General features: G+C 40.2%; 1 protein-coding gene across 3 annotated transcripts in view; it reads right to left on the bottom strand.

Annotated features, from left to right (window-relative positions):
• LOC138003793 (CAP-Gly domain-containing linker protein 1-like) overlaps window positions 1-22,061 on the bottom strand; it is a 46,764-nt gene that overhangs the window by 3,533 nt on the left and 21,170 nt on the right. Inside the window, exons 1-5 of one of the 3 annotated variants that reach the window (XM_068850032.1) lie at window positions 21,379-21,470; window positions 18,540-18,696; window positions 17,406-17,467; window positions 8,189-8,248; window positions 938-3,444 (exon numbers count right to left, since the gene is read on the bottom strand). In XM_068850032.1, the coding sequence (XP_068706133.1) occupies window positions 938-3,444; window positions 8,189-8,248; window positions 17,406-17,467; window positions 18,540-18,696; window positions 21,379-21,390 (2,798 nt within the window). In that variant the 5' untranslated portion in view covers window positions 21,391-21,470. Of the gene's footprint in view, window positions 1-937; window positions 3,445-8,188; window positions 8,249-17,405; window positions 17,468-18,539; window positions 18,697-21,378; window positions 21,471-22,061 lie in introns of those variants that run through there. The other 2 variants (XM_068850030.1, XM_068850031.1) reach the window with 2 other exon arrangements.

Genomic DNA, 22,061 nt, shown 5'->3' with positions numbered 1-22,061 from the left:
CTGAGTGGGTTTTTGCCTGATCTAATTAATTTATTCTGTTCTGTAAAACTTTGTGTAATTTGGCAAATAAATGGACGGTTGTTGTTGTTGTTGTTGTAGTAGTATGAAAATTAACCCCTGTAAAGGTTAAAATGAACTAATCAATATTGCGTCGGGGATACTCGGAAAATAATGCGAGAACTTCTCAGTGGAGTCGAGGTTTACAATGTCTCTCCAATAATAAGCGTCGCAGGAGATGAGAACTGAAGGATTATCCGCATTCGAATTTACAAAAGGGCCAAACGTATAAGTAAGTTAATCGACACAAATGAATATATCTAACACCTAAATAAGTAATAAATATAAGAAACATCATAACTAGAGCGGTTTTCAATTGAGTGTCGAAAGTAATTAGCGAATTGCTTTGGTTTAGAATGAGTTTCAATCGAGTGTCGTAAAACCAAAACCAAAGTAATTACTTTGGCCAATCAAAAAGGAAGGAGAGACAATCCGGTAAACCAAGCAAAACTCGAAGTAATTACACGCAGCCCGACACAAAGCGCGGGAAATGTGCACGCGCGAGCCACGAGTGGTTTTGGTGTCACTTCTGATTGGTTGAAGAAGTGGCGCGAGAACTTTTAATCAATCACTGAGTGAAGTAATCATAAACCAAAGCAATTCGCTAATTACTTTCGACACTCAATTGAAAACCGCTCTATGATTACTTCACTCAGCGATTGGTTCAAAGTTCTCGTGCCATTTTTTCAAATAATCAGAAGTGAAACCAAAACCAATCGTGGCTCGCGCGTGCACATTTTCCAGCGCTTTGTGTCGGCTACGTGTAATTACTTCGAGTTTTGATTGGTTTACTGGATTGTCTCCGTCCTTTTTGATTGGCCAACGTAATTCCTTTGGTTTTCGTTTTACGACACTCGATTGAAACTCAGTCTATCGATACCTTTCAGAAAGAACTGGTGTCTTCTCTCTCTTCTCGAGGTCAAAAGAAACATCACCTTTTACAAGACCATTTGGAGTGCGAAGGCCATCTAACCAGCTTCTGACTTTCAATGGCGGCGAAGAAAAGCTGTCGTCGTTACCGACAACTACTCCGTTTTTGGGAGATGCTTTATTGTTTTCAGTTTCAGTAGAACTGTGCCATGATTTACTTTTCAATTTCTCCTTCTGATCTTTACATTGTTCCCTCTCAGGCGAACTTCCGGATGAAGAGCAGCTGTGAAACGAAAACGACCCATTTAACGGATCATTGTCATGTTTGAAACTCACGTATTTTTTCTCCAAGTTCCTCTTTTCGCGATGGACACCCTTCAATATCTTTTCCAGCTCTCGGATTTCTTTCCAAATCATTCGCTTGTTGCTCTTCCATGGTTCTTCTTTGCTCTCTTTCTTCTCCAAATGATACTCCAACTCCTTCTGAGCGATATCTAAACTTGAGTTTAGCAGGTTGTTCTCTCGCCGTAGGGCATCGACCTCTTCGTGGTAACTCGAGATCTTAACTCTGTCGGACGATATCTGTCGCTGAGCCTCGTGAAGTTCTAACAGGACTTTACTGTGGTCATCCTGTGCCTTGATGAGAGATTTTTCTAGCTCTTCTTTCTTTTCTTCGACACACTGAATCATAGCCTGGTCAGCCTGTGACGCGGCTCTTAAGGCATTATTTTGCTTCTCTAATTCTTCAAGTCGCAATTGCAACATTTCGAATTCCCGCTGATCGGCAACAGATGTCTTATTCCAGTTCTCGGCACAATGTCGCCGCTCGCTTTCTCCGTCTTGGCTACCACTGAATCCATTGGGTTTGGAGTCGATTTCTTCCTCTAAGATCGTATTCTTGTTTTCCAACTCAAGACAGGCCGTCTGTAGCTGGAGATTTTCGTTTTGCAAATCAGTTATCTCGTTGCTGTACTGAACTCGCAAGTTTACTATACTCTTTTCTAGAGACTCGACTCGCTCTGCTAGAAATTCGCTTTCTCCATTCTTTTTCTCGTACTCATTCTTTATCGTCGACATCCCATTGTTTAGACTGTCGAAGTTATCTTTCAGCTCAAAATACCTCCTCTCATAGTCTTTAAGCAACTCTAGTTGTTGATGAAGCTCAAAGTTCTCGCATGCAACGGAGTCTAATTCGTTTCTCATACACTCCAAAATGGCATTCTCCTCCTCAGTTATCTCTTCATCCTGGACGACCAGTGACTGATATTTCTTCAACACTTCATCGGAAGCTATTTCAGAGATGGTCTCTTGAAGTTTTTCCCGAAACTTTAGCGGGATTTCTTCCAATGGTGTCCCTTCATAGGCGCGTTCCAACTTTTCCTTTAACGCTTCCAGGGTGTCCACTTTGGCCTGCTCTACTTGCACCTTGAATTTTAAGGCCGTTTGCTCGATGGAATTCAGGTAAACCATGAATGGATCCTCTTGGTCTCCATCAGACATTGCATCCGATTCTTTGGTGTAAAGAGCAGTTTCAAACATATGAAGACTCTCGATTGGACGTAAATGGTTCTTGTCAGGTTTACCTGAAGCCAGTCTTGGTGTAATGACGGGGGAATCTAAGGTCGCCCAGGTCACCGTTTTCGGAGAAGACTGAGATATCTTGTTTAAATCGGTATCATTTATAGGATGGCTAGGAGATACTGAAATATCAACAGGATCATCCGCAGCTTTTGAATCCACACCAAATACAGTGTCCAGCCCGAGAAACTGGACCTTTTTATTTGAGGTTGAGGCATTCGGTTCCACTGAATCAAGAGGCAGCGCAGTAGCTGGCGCCACGTTATCACGAGTATCTTCTATATTACCAATTTGTGATTGTCCTGCATTGGCCAATAATGGCCCGTTGTTATTTGATGCCTCATTTGCAACCCTTGTTTCACCGCTGCCTAATGCTTCATTCACGAGAAGCGTTGGTTCAACGCTGGCCGATGTCTGTTGCTCCGAGGCCGATATTGGAATAGCGCCGGCCAACGATGGTTCTACATCTTTGTCCATTGCTCTGTTTTGGGTAGAATTTTCAACGCTTGCATCTTGTTTTAAGCCCTGGCTTGTTCCATTACAATCTGCGACAACGGATGGCGTATCGCCCTTCAACAAATGCGATGGACCGTTTGAAACGTCTTCTGTGGCATCGCGATGATTTAACCAAGTTTCTGCTGTTGCCAGTTCGGGTGGCATAAAACCCTTCTGAACTGCATCCAACATCAACTCAAGAAACTCCTCGTCGACGCTCGTGTAAAGTTCTTCCGAAGTATCCCCATTGGTTGCAGGGTCTACAAAGAACTCGTCGCCATTTACTGCTAAAAAGTTCTCATTTTGATCAGTAGGGATAACTGCAATTGGAAAACTCTCGGTTTTCTTACAGTTCACGTCGCCGTCCGTTCCAGATGAAGAACTTGTCATTCCATCCGTAGGAGTTGGGGCCATATCCTTAATTAACAGACCCTCTGGAAGTTTCTAAAATGAAAAAAAAAAAAAAAAAATGAAAAAGAGATATTGATTTAAGTACTTCATACACATTCTCTACAGATATACCTTTAGATGAAATAAATTAGTACGACAGATCATGAGAAAACTTGTGAAATAGAAATGCGATATAAGGAGAAATTTACTGTCTCCTTGCATTTAATACCTTAATCCTATCAGATGTGTTACACTTGGCTCAGGAACAGCTTTTTTAAAGCAAACGGACGGAAGTTTTCCTGAATGGGTTTCGCACGAAAGCATTGAAATTTCATTCTGTGCGTAACACCTCACATTTGATAACTTTTAGCTGAATTATGGTCACGCAAAGACAAAGTAGCAAAGCGACCGTTTAAAGAAATGTACCCAAAAAATGCAATCCTGCGTGCTACGAGGCATTATTTTCTTATTTTACGACTTTTATTTCGTGACGTTCTGCAAGGTCAAACAAAACCCATTGCTGTCGTAACAGAAACGAAGGAGATTAAAAACCGTGGGAAAAAACTTACACAAAAGAATAAAGATAATGTTAATCAACTTGAACAGTCTAACTCTTTTCAATGTCAATTTTAAACGTCAAAAAAGACCGGGTTTTTGACTTTTTCTAATTATCTAGAAAACATCACTCAAAAGGCGTTTCCCATCTTTTGAAGCGGGAAACGATCCTAACTTCACAAATTTATCTTTCCATCGTTTACAAAAAGGCGTTGATTAATCTGAAGTTGCACGTCATCAATTAGTATTGATTCGAGATTTACTTAGCAAAGCGTTTTCAGCAAAGGCTAACGGTAGACCGAAACTTGCGATTTGCTAAAATATCAAATAAATTTGTTTGATTTTAGTTTATTTCTTGACTGTTCTCTATTGATATCGGGCACTTTCTCAAAAGGGAGAGAATTTTCATACTTTTATAACAACCAGCAATGTGCCGTAACTGCACTTACTATTTCACGTGAACGCAATGCTGAACTTGAGTGCTTCATAAATCAAACATAATGCCAGGACCGTGTGAGAATAATTTGACAATACCAACCAACCATAGGACAATCTATGAAATTTCCAAGGCGGTTGCCGACAATTAAATCATGGTCAATCGCGTTAAATTTTATCCTTTTTTTCCCGCAGCATCATTTGGGATGGTTTTATCAATAATATCATGGGTGACAAATTACTCCTTAATTTAGGCGCGAAATTTCAGCGTTAATTTATAATTTCACATGTGAAATTACAAAATTGCCATGGTAACATCTCTTGTATCTCGATCAGAGCCAAGATGGCGGCTAGATTTAAGACAGTGACCATTGAAGAAGTTACGAAATTAAAAGAAGCGGCAGAAAATTTAAATACTTGAAAGAGCACAATTAACTGGGTTAGAGTTTTTGAGAAGTGGTGTGACGAAAATAGCCTTGAGAAAAACCTGGAGATGATTCTTCCCGAGCAGTTGGATAAAGTACTCGAGCGATTTTACAATTACGGTTGTGAGCGTAATTTGTCACCCACGACATTTAAAGGTAATCAAATGGTTTTCTCGTGAAATCAGGAAATAATTTCACTTGCGTTTTATCAAAATTTTGATAATTTCCCTCGCCTAAAAGTTCGGGAATTATCAGAATTTTGACAAAACGCGCGTGAAATTATTTCCTAATTTCACTCGTCGCCATTTGATTACACATACATACACATAACATTTTGAGCAGCCAAATTTACCGATTACACTCCGAATTACGATTCAATTACACCAGTTACGTACTTTGAGCAATACGTAGTTGAGGGAATTGATGTGGATAAAAAACCTCGTGAAAAAAAAAGTTCTCTCCGAGATTTTTTTTTTAATTCATGGTACCTTTTGCGCTCACTAAATTCAAGATGACACATTACCCTTATTTGCGTAAGCGACGTTAACAAATCTACCAATTATCAGCCCGCAGATATGGGAGCACCATTATTTGCCAGGTTTAGTGGCTTACGAAAGTCATGATTTTATCGAAGCACCGTATGACCGACACTCCAAAATGGCATTCTCCTCCTCAGTTATCTCTTCATCCTGGACGACCAGTGACTGATATTTCTTCAACACTTCATCGGAAGCTATTTCAGAGATGGTCTCTTGAAGTTTTTCCCGAAACTTTAGCGGGATTTCTTCCAATGGTGTCCCTTCATAGGCGCGTTCCAACTTTTCCTTTAACGCTTCGAGGGTGTCCACTTTGGCCTGCTCTACTTGCACCTTGAATTTTAAGGGAGCACCATTATTTGCCAGGTTTAGTGGCTTACGAAAGTCATGATTTTATCGAAGCACCGTATGACCGATTTGTGAGCTGATGTTTCGAGCCCTTCGTCAGACCGAATAGAAAACAAATCAGTCTTTTTATACACGGTGACACCAATATCTGGATCTTTTGCTCTCCAGATCATTGTCTTCTGTAAGGATATAAGCTGACGTTTCGAGTGTTAGCTCTTCGCCAGAGCTACGGCGTGTTTCCCTTTCCGATGTGTTTACCTACATGTAGAAAATATTGGCGGCATTTTTTCACTCACGCGACCAACAGGCATGTTTTACAACGAAAACAAAAGAAAACGTTGACATAATAGTAGAGGTAAATTCCCGGAGAATTTGGCAGTGACTCCAACATGGCCGCCGTTTCTTTGTTTAGTTTTCTCTAAGGGTCACTAGGACGAGCGCTTAGTCATAGCGAACTCGAAAGGGCGGTATGGCGTTGACCGTGTAGAGAAGAAGGCGAGACAAGGGTGGTATGGCCGAGTGGGGAAGAAGGCGAGACGAGGCGGTTCATATTACTCCCGCGAAAAACTAGTTGATTTTAATTGGTTAATTAGATTATTTTGACAAGTGTGAATGTCCTCACAAACATGAGAAGAGTCTGCAGTCTGTTTTTCTTCTCGCGCGCGGCGACCATGTCTCTTCCCATTCCCCTTTAGCCAAAGCGTCTCGCCTAATAACCCCTACTGAATTACGAGAGAAAAACAGACTGCCAGCGGTCTATGTTTGTTCCTAATACGGTTTAGGCTTAAGAGAATGGAGGAAATGAACACAATTGTAACTGCCGAGTTAACGCGAGCACGAATCTTCGGGTAGGCGGCGTACAATTTCGCGCTCAAATAACCTGAAAGCACGCATCCTCTCTTTATTGAATAAGTGAATTTAGACAGTATTCTTCTTAGTCCATTTATTCTGCTAACGAAAGGAGAACACACTACTTTTCTCATACTGAAAACGGAGAAAACCTAGACAGACCGATGAAGAGAACATTCAGTGTGTTCCTGGGAATTGGCCCATGATAAAACATCTTACAGACATCTAAATCATCACATCTTCTGCGACAGGAGGTTTGAATTGTATTGTGTTAACGGAAGCCAATTTAAATGGTCATTCAATTTGAAGCAACGGGCAATATCAGAGTAGTTAATATCTTAGTAATTTCAATATTTTATGCTTCGTTAGTTCAAAGAGCAGGAAAGAAAACGTTACGAAAGGAGAATGAGTTTCTGGGGCTGTGCCATGGCTAAGAGCGACTTCAAAGACCAGACCGAAAACGAATTCTATTATCATTAATTAATAGCTTCCCTATCACAAGGCACACGATCAAGAAAAGAGCAGATATAAAATTGTAATTGGATCAGCCTTCGAGAGATTTCTCCATGTATGAGCAAACGAGGTGCATGTATTCCGCGCATTTTATCGGAAATGTTTAATCATATCGTTGGTTTAACCGCTAACCGCACAATAAAACAAAAGACTTTTGGAATAATCAGGACGTAATGTATCATGAACAGCCCAGCAAGAAACCACCTCCTTAAAATTACAAGCTTCATTGCTCAAGATACTGTCGATGAATTAAATTTTTTCACATTGATATATGTTGTTCTGTGCTCATCATGAAGTTTACCAACAATAAAACCTGATTTTTAGCTGCAGTGTTAGCAAACTGTTGAAGCAAACGGTCCTTGCGGTAATATCACCAATGAAACAAGAATGGGGCTGAAAGTATAATTCAAGCGATAGCAAAGCCGCAATTACACGTATGTAATCTAAAAGACATCAAGAAACCATCACTTGGTTCAAATCCCATCTGGGACACAGATTTTCTTCTAAATCTAATTTGGTTATCAAATATTTATCATATCTTTCAACACTTATTGTATTTCTGTCAGCTTGGATGGTTCATTCATCAGTTATTTCTGGTGCTAATGTGACGTCGGGTGGCAAATTAATGCCATCAATGTATTGATCTGACCAACCCACATTCGCCAGAGTCTATCTAGCTTATTGGTTAGAAGTAGTACAGTCAAAAATGGGCTATATTCCTGCATTATGCGACTGTTAGACAACTAGAGTCCCTAGAATGACGGAGAATAACTTTGTCAGCTTTGAAGTATGATACGTTCTATCTTTGTGAGAAAGCCATCAGTAGTCTTTAAAAGAATCGTCCATTAATTTTTTGTCTAAAAATGAAACAAAATCGATAGAGCAGAACATTTTTATAGTGTTTACTTAGATTCGACGTTACCCAAGAGAAAAAACATCTAGTAGTCGGTGTTTCACGAACACAACACAATCGAAGGCCCTTGAGAACGACTAAAGTTCTTTCAATGTCGGAAATGTTTCAAGGTCTGACTGAACATTCAAATGATACCGAGCTATTACCGGTTAACATTCTGTTTTTCTATTTACACAAATTCTCAGCGTGAAAGCAACAAGGTTTAGAAATCAACTTACGATTACCTTTTGTAGTCGAGGGGTGCTTGCTTGATTGGAAACTGCTTGTATACGTTCTTGTAACGCCTTCGATGAGGACAAAAGAAGAGACAATTAGATTTGACCACAATGCCGTGATTATGGATATTAAATGCGTCTCATGGAAAATGAATTATATTGATAACCTCCGAAAAGATTAATTGTTAAACTAAACAAGAATCGTGCAGATACGATGTTACGACGATTTCCTCTCCTGAAATAACTAGAAATGGTGTAAAGCGTTATGGAATTCTGTAAAGACTTCTTTAAAAAGTGAGTTTAGATAACTCATACAAAAGCTATTTTAAGTTTGACCGGATATCGTTAAGTAATGTATTGTAGCTGTTATTTTAAAAAAGGGCTTAAGGTATTGATATTCCACAAAGCCGAGATCCATGATACAATATATTTATCAAGAACGAAACCAAGCACGCGAAAGGTGGTGAACATGTATAACGTGGCATATAAGGAAACCATTAAAGAATTCACTTGTGGCATTTTTTACAATAACATAACTTCGCGAATTTTCTTAATCAGCTTGGGTCTGCAACGGCAGGTTTATGCGAAAATATTAAAATCATGAACCGATTAAATTTCACAGCCATTCCTTACCCCTCAAAAATGTGAAAGGGGTCAATTTACGTATATAAGAAGATCGTCTATTACATGAAAAATGCAAAAAAGAAAGACTGTTCGGCGGATTTCATTACCATGATTTTCGTTGCGAAAATGATAGTAGGTAACTTGTAACTTAAGGGAAGCAAGGTGCGAAACGACCAGGTGCGCTCTGAGTCCGTTGAGATTAAACAACTCATCAACTGCGCTACATAGGCGAATAAGTTACTCGTGGAAAAATCAAGTGTCGACAAATCAAGCGGTAGCTCTTTGTCTCCAAGACTGAATGCACAGCGAATCGTGAAGAAATCACAAAACACAAAGATGACTTTTACGCCACAAGAAATGAAAGGCAGAGGTGCGTTTTAAAGACACTCTGGCACAATAACATGTACAGACTAAGTGAAATTCAATCTAACGCTGGTTTCAGTATCACTCGCTCGACTCTATTCTTTAAGTCAGTCGAAGGTACAAAATAAAAAGTCTGATTTACGGCCTACCTTTCTTAAACGGAGCATTCCCAATAAAACTGCAAAGTAACTTGGTATGGAACAACATAGCGGTCACTGACAAGAGTAAAAGTGCAATGTCGCTCTTTGTTTTGTCATCTAATATTACTAATCACTTCGCAAACAACCCTATCAATTCTATTGGAATGTGCTCATTTGAACGCCAATGAAGTTTCAAAGGTCTGCGGTGAAGCGTTGCTTGATTAACACAAAGATATCGAAAAACTTGACTTCATTCGTTCCTAAAGTGTCATTGACACGAAAGTGCAGTGTCGTTCTATGTTTTGTCATCTAATATTACCGATCACTTCACAAACAAAACACTTAGCAATTCTATTGGAATGTGCACCTCTAAAAGCCACTGAAGCTTCAAAGGTCTGCGATGAAGCGTTGCTTGGTTAACACAAAGATATCTCTAATTCAGGGAAAATACTTGACCTTGAGTCGTTTGCAAAGTGCAATGTGCTTGATCTCCGAGAAACCTTCCTCCCACAAGAGAAAATCCTGGGGTTTTAATTGCCTTATTGCTTCGACCTTTAAAACAATGACTACATTTTAAAGTATCATGCAACACATTAATTGTAACCCGCCGACGAAATCAAAGTATAAAATGCAAAATTCCCGACGATATTTTCCGACTTCAACTTCGACTTCAGGAAACTGTAAACGTTAACACAGCGAGATGGCACTTTTTCGGCATTCAGCTAAGCGATTCTTCAGCTTCCAAAGGTGCAAACGTCTGGCCACAGTAAGGCCATGATCGGATAAAAGCTGCGATGTGATCACGAAAACAAGTTTCTTTTCTTCCCCGAGGCGTTCAGCCCCGTGCACAGATCTTCAAATGAAACCAAGCAGGTGACATGCGAAACCAGCCTGTTGTTTGGTCAAGAGATATCTGCCCAGACTTGACAAACCACTTCCCAGTCTTCTTTTATTTATGTTTATTTTTTCCGATTTCCAGTGTAAGGTTGTTTATTACAGAACCACTCTCGAGGAGGCAAAAGCAAAGAAAAAAAGGATCTTATCTCAACAACTCGGTGCCAGAAAACTATAGAGGTAAAACCGCGGTTAATTTGGACCGACTCAGATTAATTAACCCTTTTTCCACTGTGCCACTGCAGTTGTCTATAACATCAGCAAATTGCAAAATCCGAATAAAACTGAACATTTATCTCGCCCCCATTCTTTTGCGCACAACCGAGCTTCCCTCTGACTAGACGCCTTAGTTTTGATTCATGCTCTGTCAAAAAAAAAAAAATCAATCAAATATTCACAATCCCTTTGGCATTCGCGCCGCAACTCTTTCATTCAACTATTTACCTTATGTCTAGATTGCTATTCTTTTCAACTGGGTATCAAAACACTATTGACAACTTCAGTATCGATGTTATTATGACCAGGCAAAAGCCGGGCCTCAGTGGCCAAACGAATCAATTGGTTATCAAAACACTCTTGACAACTTCAGTATCGATGTTATTATGACCAGGCAAAAGCCGGGCCTCAGTGGCCAAACGAATCAATTGGTTATCAAAACACTCTTGACAACTTCAGTATCGATGTTATTATGACCAGGCAAAAGCCGGGCCTCAGTGGCCAAACGAATCAATTGGTTATCAAAACACTCTTGACAACTTCAGTATCGATGTTATTATGATCAGGCAAAGGCCGGGCCTCAGTGGCCAAACGAATCCAACATGTTGGTCATGAAGGTCAAACGTCATTTGCTTGGTTACCATGTTTGATGATCACGATTGTTAACCCGCGAGTGCGGAATCAAATAAGATTTCTTTACCGATGGTGAAAGTGGATACTAGAGTCATCATGGTTGGGATGATGGAGTCACCATTGGATGATGTTGAACAAAGTTTGATTTCCATCAAACATCGTCTTCAACATCATCAAACATTTCGTCTCCTCTTAGGTGTGTACAAAAATGTTGAAGGCATTTGGCCACGGTGCCATTCTCGTCAGCAGAGCCTTGGATCTACACAAGGTTCTGGGAAACTCTGTGTAGAAGAACACGCGCCGTTGGGTTCTCATAGCTAAAAATTGGCTATTTGAACCTTATGGCGCCCGCCCACTCCTCATGCTAACATGAATGCACCAATTAGAGACGCTTTTGATTGTTCTTCACCAAAACCAATAAGAGGACACTTTGTTTTAGGTTCCCTCGGTCAAGAGAAGAGCTCTGGGGTTGAGATTGGGCCACGGTACGCAACATTGTTGAACGCGCGCATGCCCACTAGAGTGACGAGAAGCTATCGGTATCCATGGCCATGATTTATTCGCCAGTCGCCTTGTGAGTAAAACCCAACAAAATAGAGAGTGCGAAAAGTTTTTGAACGATGAAAGCTTCACCGATGTCGCTTCGAATAGAAAGAGAAAGGCGAAAGAAGACAGTGAGTCGGCTAGGCCGGGAAAAGAAACAAGATGGTCAGAGAAAAGCAAGAGAAACCCACACTAAAAGATGTCGAGTGTTTTCGGAACGGGTCGGTCCGCTTACTTTACAAGAGATCATTTTACGAGTGAACATTTATGAGTGAACATAACGAGAATACTGCTATATCAATGGAGCTATCAGATGTTAATCTAACAGAAAAGCTACGTAATTATCATCGTATATTTAGACGTGATCGTCGGTGAACCCAGTAGAATACCCGGCAATACAAAGTTTGAAAAGTCTGAGGAACAAGAACAAAAAGAGTCGCCTAAAATGCATGCATGCATCCTCTTGTGAAAGTTGGAAAATAACAAAAGAAAAAGTTTTTGTCTAACTGCTCTGAGAGACTTCATCAAGGTACAAATTCACTAGGCTACGCCTTCTGTATTTAAACCCGATAAAACACTCACTGCTGCTCGTGTTTTTGAACATTACAAAATTGAAGTGCCCCTGTGATTAAAAAAAACATTTCCTTTTTTTTCCTTCAGATTTTGAAGGTGTGTTTACTTGACACCAGACTGGCAAAATCCTGAGCATTTCTATTAAAAGGCCGTTTACTTTGAGTGTAAGTTTTGGACTTCACGCCGTCTGCAATTACTCACGTTCAGAACTGACCGATTGGACCTCAGAGGGTTGGATTCAAGGAAAAGTGATGTCAAAGGCTCACTAGCTTAAAATTTCAGGGTATGACTGCAGCTTATTATATGCCGCAAAACGCGAGTTTAAAAGTCTGAAAGCCCAAAACTCCTGTTCTGCGTATTAATTCTGCGGCGTAAACACGCATTGCATAGTTAAACTAGTGAGCCTTTCACGTCATTTTCTCCTATATCCAGCTCTCTCAAGAACTTAAAATTAGTAATGGCGGACAATTAAATAGGAAATTCCAGTTAAAATAAACAGGTGTCTTTGAAATGAGGGCTTAAAATTTTGGCCGCTTAGTGTTTAGTTAACATAGTTTTGAAATCCAAAGAAAAAGAATTGATTTTTTGGCCACAGTGGCACTTAAAGTAGAGACAGAGAAAGGAACCCTGAGGCTATTTTCGGGTGTCACGATTCCCTCTGTATCTCAAGAACGGAGACGATTTACGTCGTCAAACTTCACTGTCATTTTGCTTTTTGTTATCTTCAAAACATGTTAAAAGCTCGGCTTTCCTGAACAAGCGGTCGGTAGGTTCACAAATGGCTTTTCGGGCCCGAACAACTTTCGGGACTTTCGAGAAACAGGCCCCTGGGAGGGTGTGAATGAGGTTAACCGACTAGCGACAAAGGTCTAAAAAATATTACTGACTACCGACAAAACGAGGAAAAAACTACCGACTAGCGACAAAAAAAATAACTGGAATTTACCGACAACCGACAAAGGTCGAAAATTTTAACCGACAACCGACAAAGTAATGAAATTTTAACCGACATGTGGACCCCCCATTCAGACCCTCCCCTGAGGCCCGTTTCTCGAAAGTCCCGAAACTTTACCGGCCATTTTCGGGTGTCACAATTCCCTTTGTATTTCAAAAACGGAGAGGATTTAACTCGTCAAACTTCACAGACATGTTTCTTTTAGTTAGCTTGAAAACGTCTTAGAAGATCGGCTTTCCAAAACAAGCGGTTGGCAATTTCACTAATGGCTTTTCGGGCCCGAAAAGTTTTCGGGACTCTCGAGAAACAGGTCCCTGGTCCTGCTGAAACATGACGTACGTTGACCACAGAAAACAATAGCAGCACCATATAGCTAAGGTAATGAGCTGGTGTTTTGACAAAATGCAGGATAACAATGCGTCGCAATCAGTTTGTGCTCTTTGATTTACAGTTAAACACAAGGAATCCGTTCTCCCAATGATCTCATTCTAATAATGAACTTTGGACATGAGTTGTATTTAAGTTTGTCTCAATTTATCCAGACAGTCCTTCTTAATGCAGACAGAAGTACCGACAATGTTAAATGTTGTTTAAATTGTTGCTTAAATTGTCCAGATAAGCGCGAGAGGATCGTTTCTCTCTTTCGTATAATGTTAAATGTGTTTGAGACTGACTATCAGGTTGGTTATGCAGATACCGGAGCAGAGATTACGTAAAACAAGAGAAACAAAAGACAGAAAGCAAAAAAATTCCAAATAAAGTCGACTAATCCCAAGTGACCAAAAATACAATGCTCCCGGTACCTGTAGGAAGACCCGACTATCAACTATACAGTGAAAGAGTCGTTGGCACTGTACATCAAGATCGGGCTACAATATAGGGATACCATGCAGTACAGCACCTCTTTACAAAGTCTTCAAATCGCTAATATCTAAAAACTACACCAATTTGATATCAACAGTAGGGTGTATTGGTGTTTCAGACTATTGTAAAGGTTCCCATACAAGGGATTTTCATGGCACGCCATTCTCAACGTACATGTGTGCTGCTTGAAGTACCATCTTTCGATAGCTTAGTAACCTAAATAATAAATAATACTCTTCTGACATCTATGCTGTAATTCTTTTTCTGTGATTTCCCTTTACGATTTAGGACATCAGGAAAGCAGAGTTCATGTACATATTCGTCTAGATACTATAAATGCTCCTGGATGCATTGTACCCTACAAATAGTCTACATATATTTAACTAAAAGACTCAATTTAAAAAAATATATATATATTCATTTAGGCTTTACGACTGAAAAGTCAAACCTATCTCGGTGTAAAGGAACCGTTCCTTTACCTTACTATTTGATCATCACAAAAAAGGAGAGAAAGTACTTTTTTTTGTATAAATTAAACGACTGGACTAATGTATGAAATGAGTGCAGTTGTACTAACTTGTTAAATATCTGATACAAGGTCCCTTTTCGTCCGTGTTTTCTTTGTAGCAAACGATTTATCAAAGCAAGATATTATAAGCAAATATACTTCAAAGAAACTGGCATTTATCTTGAAAGTAGCACGTAAAGATACGACAGCTAGAAAGCAAATTTAATTAAAGAAACACTTGTTCTTTTCTGCAACGAAAGTTATGCTCACGTTTCTACGTTCAAGGTATTAAATTGGCAGTTTGCCGGAACGCGTTGCGAAATGAACTTGGTCACTTCCCTTTGCGTAAGAGAACAATTACCATTTATTTCCATATCTCACATAACCCACGCTAAGTATACATTTTACGTCAACTTATACGACCTACCATCTTCAGGGGTTTCAACTGACCTCTTTAGCTTGTACGTTTTGTTTTCCCATTTCAGTCCGCGTGATGTTTTCAACGGAATTTCATAAATTTTTCGTACATAAGCACGTACATAAGACCACATTTGAAAGAAAATGTTCTCTACAGTAACATCACGTGGTCTGAAATAAAGCTACAGAGGTCAATAAAATAGACCATTTTACAGTTCTGTGCTTAGTTACCAGGCCTTTGAATAAAAGCGAACCTGGAGTTGACCTTGCTTTGATACAAACCTCATTGGTTTTCTTATGTAAATCATGTTATTGTGATGCTAAAGAGTTTTTGTTTACAAAAGAAAAGCAATGAGGCTTGCATCAAAACAAAGTCCTCTCCAGTCTCGCTTTCATTCAAAGGCCTGGTAACTGAGCACAGAACTGCAAAATGGTCTATTGGAAGCTGGGGGCATGCCATTTTTAAAAGAACGATCCCAAACGCCACATCTGAAAAGCAAAATTGATGATCACGTTTAAACAATTTCATGTCGTCATTGTCAAAATGAGTTTTAATTTGGTCAATTAAAGACGCAATGACTAGTTTTTTCAATTTAGTGAGTGACGCAGCCGGCGACAACAGGAATCGAAACTTCGACTTACCAAATACTCACACCCTGCATTGCAGGGAAATATAGGCTTTTAAACTTTGTTCATTGAGGAATTCATCACAACTGCAAGCTAACCGTTTTCAAATTTGAGCTATAGACTTAAAGACTGTCGATCAACCAGTTACTGACCACAGTGGTGTAGTGGTTAACGCTAAATGGACTCTCGACCGCACGATCGCTGGTTCGAGATTTGGCTCAGTGTGGCTTCCTTAGACAAGAAACGCCACATCTTAAAGGGGAGTAGTAGCAACGCCTTCATGCTACTTGAAACCGCGGGATAAGCTCAAGCCGCATGAGATCCTGCGACTTTACCTTATACTTATTGCATAATTATTGATAAATTACATGTAATTGTCTGGCGCGTTCACTAGTCTACAATGTCGAAAACAGAGATACGTGCAATATGCCTGAGGCGGGAGTTAAAAAAAATTGAAAAAAGCCTGTTACGTAATTAATCGCGTAGAACAACAAGTTATCCACAACTCGCTGCACCGAGAAACAGTTCAAGCGACAGTATTCTTTCCCGCTATCCCCATTCATTTGGGTTAATAGTCTCCTGCACACCGTTTAGAACGAAACTTGCATGTGTATGAACATCTAAGAATATAATTCTTCGACTTACCTATCTAAAGGAAGGGTAGGAGAGATTGAATAAAAGTTAATGTTGGATATTTAGACAATTCCTTGGGTTATTACAGGATTGTTCATGTAAACATCTCACATTTTTTTTCGACAACAGGATCAATCAAAAGATCAGACTTGTGATCATAACACGTACCAGACTCTATGCGCACCCTTTGGCAAAACCATTAAACCGAAGAAGGAGTCGTGGTTATACAAAAAAAAAATACAATAAAGATAAATTCCTTTCGAACGCCTGTTAAGTGTTTATTAATACAATGCTGCATGTTTATTATATATAACAACCACGCGTGACTTTTGACTGCGTATGCAGTTTAAATCATTCTGCTTAGCTATAATGGAAAAACCACAATAGATAATTGAGTCCTTGCCCCTAGCCAAATTGTTTGGAATATGGCTAATCACGATGCGTCGTCCATGTTGGTTTTCGCTTTCCATCATGATCAAACAAGTAACAATCTTTGCCGGCTCCGAGGGAGCAGCCAAGACTTGAGTTGCGAGCACACAAGCGAAGCAAGCCAACTGAAGATCAAACGAGTGCAAGCGTGGATAGTTTTGAATTGTACCACACGCAGATCCCTCGTGCGGAAAATGAAGACTTGTTACGTAATCAATCAGAGTCATTGGGAAAAATAAAAGCAACTATGATTAACAACGAAAAGGTTACCGTCTTCATATACCGTAAAGAGTTTTTCTGTTATAGACTTCAAGATATTTAAACGAAAGGCAAGTTAACGCCTGCTTGTTTCTTCGACCAAGGTCTTGGAAGTTTTAAGGACGGTGCCTACTAATTCAAAGGTATTTTTTCCCGGTTTATGAATATGCGGGAAAAGCAGATCTTAACAAGTATTATTGAAATTCAAAAAGAAAATTGCGGGTCAGAACCACGCACTTTTCGAAGACAATTATTGAACAATATTTGTAAAAAGCTTTAAAATACACTTTGTCAAAGCAATATATGGCGTTCTTTTCCAAATTGAAGCTTACTGATCTCCGAAAAATGCGTGGTTACCCCCAATTTACTTTTTGGATACCAAGAGCACTTGCTGAGTTCTGCCCTCCGCATAGTTTTAACCGCGTCAAAAATATCCCTGTATTAGTAAGTACCACCCATAGGAAACCCGAATATCTCGAGATGCCCAGAATATACGTGCAATAACAACAGTAGGCACCGTCCTTAAATTAACCATCACTGCTAACTTACCTGAATAGCTGCATGCGACTTCGTATGTTGATCAACAAGACTTCTTAGTGCTTTAGGAGACACTGGCGGAAAGATGAATGGAAGTAAAAATTAATGTCATGGGTAGGGGGGTATCCAATTGAAGGGGAGTACCAAGGGGTGCTTGTTTTAACCTTGATAAAAACGAACATTTCTGAAGTTGCCCTCATAGCACTGGATGATGACAGACGTAACTGTCAAAGGGTAATTAGTAGGCTGACAATAAATGTCATAGGAAATCCACATGAGCTCTATTGTTAGCAAAGAAATAGTCCTTTTGCAACAAACGATCACATGGTACAAAATCCGCCATGCTGGAGGCCAAGCTCATTATTATTCCCCCACTGGGACATTAAAACAAAGGCAAGTCAAGCTTGACTGGTTCAGGTCTCTTTGTTTTAATGTCCCAGTGGGGGAATAATAATGAGCTTGCCCTCCAGCATGGCGGATTTTGTACCAAGGCCTATTCACCCACACAATGAAAGAAAAAGGAAGAAAGGCTGTCACCAGCAAGGAAATTCAGCCCTTACTGAGCTACTCAGAAGAGGTTTCCTCTCTAGTATTTTCTAATTAAGTGGATGAGGCCTAATAATACCAACTATATTCATTTAGTTCAATGAAAGGGAAGGATACCAGAGGTTATCCCTACCAAGGGTATCCGCCCGCAGCCGAATGTAATTGACTGAGAATCGATTTTGATGAGGGAGGAAAACCGGAGTACCTGGAAAAAAACCCTCAGAGGTGAGAGGCGCGATTGATGAGCACTTAATCACCCTGACTCCCCAAAGGCCTAAAGGCGCCCGCAAACGAGGAAATGTTGTTGCGGAAAAACCGTTTCCCGAAATTTTTCCCTGGCGCTCGATCAAGGAAACATTTGCAGAGGACGCAAAACGTATCTGAACAAATTCAGAAACATTTTTGCTTCCGCAAAAATTGTTTCCTGGGGCCGCAAACGGAGAAACATTTGCTTCTGCAACAATGTTTCCGCAGTCAAGGCAGTTGTTGAAGGGAAAAGGTCGCGGAAGGCTTTAAGACTATTTCAAAGATTAACAATTACTGTAAGCCCTTCCAAACCACGGTACACAACAACGAGGTGGCAAAAGATCGTACACTTACATGGCGAATCGGCCAGCGTAGTCTTGTTATGTGGATATTTGCTGGGTGAATAATTCAACGAAGTGTCCATGCCATTCACTTGGTTTCTTTGTTTGGAGGGCGAAGATTCCGGTTTTGTTCCGCCTTTGGTGGGCTCCTCTCCGTTCATTGCACAAATCTAAAGCGAAAAGAAGGTCTTTGAATGCAAAACCTGACAAGCGCTGGGGGTTTAAGATGAAATCTGATCGACCGCTTAGTTTAGTCGGCGGTAATGAATCGAAGAATCTTCGGGAAGTGGGCAGTGCCCACCCAGTCGGACCTTAAAAAATAATAACTTTGATATTTACCCAGGAAGCTCCACTCACTCGAAAGTGGTTTTCAGGAAAGTCCTGCATCTGATCGAATTGGAATTTAGAGATGTTGGCTTTTTTAGGAAAGGGGCAAACTGGAGAACCAGGAGAAAATCTCTCGGACCAGAGTAAAGAACTAACAACAAACTTAAAGTAGCTATCACCCCAAGCCAGTCTGTTTTTTTTTTCTGATAAGTAGACATCGTAAACAAGCAATAACAAAGGAAAAAAAACGGGATTGAAAGGAGTCTGCGATATTGAAAAGCACTCGAAATCAAGTTTTCCGAATTTAAAACCGCGTACAAAGAAGACTGGCACTAGCGACAGTCGTGACGTCACCCGGTATCTCCACAATAGACGAAAGACAGAACTTTTTTCGATTTAACGTGAAACCTCACAATTCTGGCTGACAAAATGTAAAAATGTTAAAGTGAACTACTAGAACTATTGGCTTGTTCGTTTTGGGTTGAACCCAGGATTATGCGACGCTGGAAGTCCTCCTTAACGAATTGTCTCGAGGTGAATACACAGAACTGATCTCAGTTTGCTTCCATTTTGCTCTCTTTTGCTGAACAAACTCAACCTTCTTCTCTCTTCGCCTTTTCGCCTTGGACGGTTATGATCGAAGAAAGGTATAGCGTGAAGAACTGACGGACACGTGAAAAGTAAAAACAATTTTTAATACTTTGGTGTCCAAGGTCGGTGCATCTCTTACCACTCACCTTGAAAATTGTTCGTACAGTTCACTGACTTTAAAGCGCTCGTACATCTAGTTCATTCGAGGCAAGCAGGGTTGGACATTAGCACTCGCCCGCTCGCCCAGGCGAGTCTTTAAAGTGTCGGGCGAGCGCAAATCATCGATCCCTCGCCCGTTTGGCGATTACGATTTTGGTCACCAAGAAATTATTTAAATTGCGAAATAAACACTTCTTTTTGCATTCCATTTTGCCAAGAAAATCCCTACACATAACCTAACCTTTTCTATTAAACAAAGTTTAATATTCCGAACTGTCTAATAAACTGGCGCTAAAAGGCAACATTGGGCTTCGCACATAGACAGATTATATGAAATATGGCTTCCAGGTCAGTGATACTGCTGGTCACTATCGAGCCATCGGTGACTAGACAAACATGGCGCCTTAAGACCGCTCCTCAGAAGAACAGACACGTTTACTCTCAAACTGCAGGGAGACCTGAAGTAATAATCCTCGGTCTGCCACGTGCTTGACGACGTTGGAAGCGAATTGTTTTCCCGTACTTTCCCAGCACTCTGATCAATGCTTGTTGAAACTAAAACAGACTTCCTATTTACTTTAATAGCCTTTCAGTTTTGAAGTAAATTTCAATGGTATTAAATAGTAAAAATGAAAGATGACTAAATTCATTTGTTGCTATTATAATAACGTTTCCGTTTGCGACTTTCCTGGCATAACATTACAAGCGAATTAATTGTCTTAACGGCCGGCATAACAGCCCTGATGAACAGCAAGGTCTTTTAACACGCAGTCGATTCACTAGCAGTAATTAAAAAACCGGGTGATTTTTCTCCATTAAAAAATCACTGCACTGCCAATATATCAGGGGCACCCAACGAGAATATAGTTCAAAACCACTTAAACATAGCATTGTTATCCCCTAAAAATTTTTCATCTGTTTGGATTTCCTAGCTGAAAGTCTACTGATCTGAAGATTATAGGGATAAAAACTTACCTTTTCGAAAATCTCAGCCAGAAAAAAAGGCTCCCGAAAATTCTAGGTGACCTTTTTAGGGTAAAAATCCGTTAAAAATGGGCAATTGTACCATGTTTTAGATGTTCGAAAATCCTAGGACAGGCAGGCAAGCAAGAAATGTTACTACAAATGTTCCGAAAATTCTAGATCTCAAATCGTCTCCCGAACAGATATTTTCCGAAAATTGACGTTGAGTGCCCCTGACTTGAGCGGCTGCTGGTTATATTTACGAAGAATTATGTGAAATACGCTTTGTACAGAATTGAGCCCTAAGGTCACTAATTTGTTTAAATCATCCTGTCGCAAAATATTCATCGGATAGCGCCAGGTACCGGTTTCTAAATTATCGAACCGACGCCAGTTAAACGACATTGAACTCTTTGCCAAGGATTAATCGGAAAACAACGCAAGATTTGTTAATTTCGCTCCTTACAAGACCTTTTAAATTGCATGGAAAGGAAAAGTGATGAAATTTAACACCGCTGGTATCGACCGAATTCATAACATTCACAATGTAGAGTGTGGGTCTTAAACTTCGAAATAATGCACTGTAGATGTTTTCATCGTCGGCATTTGCGGAAGCGACGTTCCGTGTTTAAATTTTCGACTTGTCAGCGGTATTGCAATTTCTTCTTTTGTCTACGTACGTAAACGAAAGGCCACAAACGTGCATGCGACTATACGATGAGCAACTTTAGACGCAAAACGCGAATTCGCATATTGAGCGCGTTAATTTTGCATCTGAGTTGTTCGCTTATCTTTCAAGTAGCACTGTATACCTTTCTATACATCTGGAAATGCAGAAAATCCACCAAACACACATCTTCCTGGCATAATTTCTTGCTCGATTTGTGAGAGAGTGAGTAAGATACCGGGCTGACGTCACAAGATAGTTAGTTCCCAGGCTTTCAACTGCTTCTTTTTGAATTCAAAATGGCGGAAAATGAGGTCTTGAGGGATTTTGCCCGTTTTATAAAAAGAAATCTAAGAAGACAACAAGAGTTATTTATTCACGGGACGTCTTTGGTGGACATATATTATCAGCAGTCATTATCACTGGCTAAGGGTGATAGGCACTTTAACTAATTACATACGGCCACGAGTCCGGAATCGAACCCAGGCCACATTGGTGGGAGAAGGGGGTAGCTTCCAAAAAAACTGTGGTGCTAAGTCGGTGGGGAAGTAGTATACAAAAATTTGGTAATATCAACGGAGTTGATAATGTAAATTGGCCACCGTACAGAGATTCTAAAAGCTGACGTTTCGAGCGTTAGCCCTTCGTCAGAACGAATCCATTGGTGGGAGGCGAGTGCTATAACCAATACGCCATTCCTTCTCAGTGCGCGCTTCACCTCGGCCTGATGTTCTCGTTTATTGTGCGGCAGGAATTGAATTCTTTCAAGAGAAAACGAGGGAGAGAGAGAGAGAGTGTGTGTAGAGGCGTTGGTCGGGATTTTTAGAT

This window comes from Montipora foliosa, chromosome 5 (genome assembly GCF_036669935.1).
Source record: "Montipora foliosa isolate CH-2021 chromosome 5, ASM3666993v2, whole genome shotgun sequence".
NCBI classification, from domain to species: Eukaryota; Metazoa; Cnidaria; class Anthozoa; order Scleractinia; family Acroporidae; genus Montipora; species Montipora foliosa.
The sequence above is the reverse complement of the archived record's forward strand: the minus strand, read 5'-3'. Positions and strand labels throughout refer to the sequence as shown.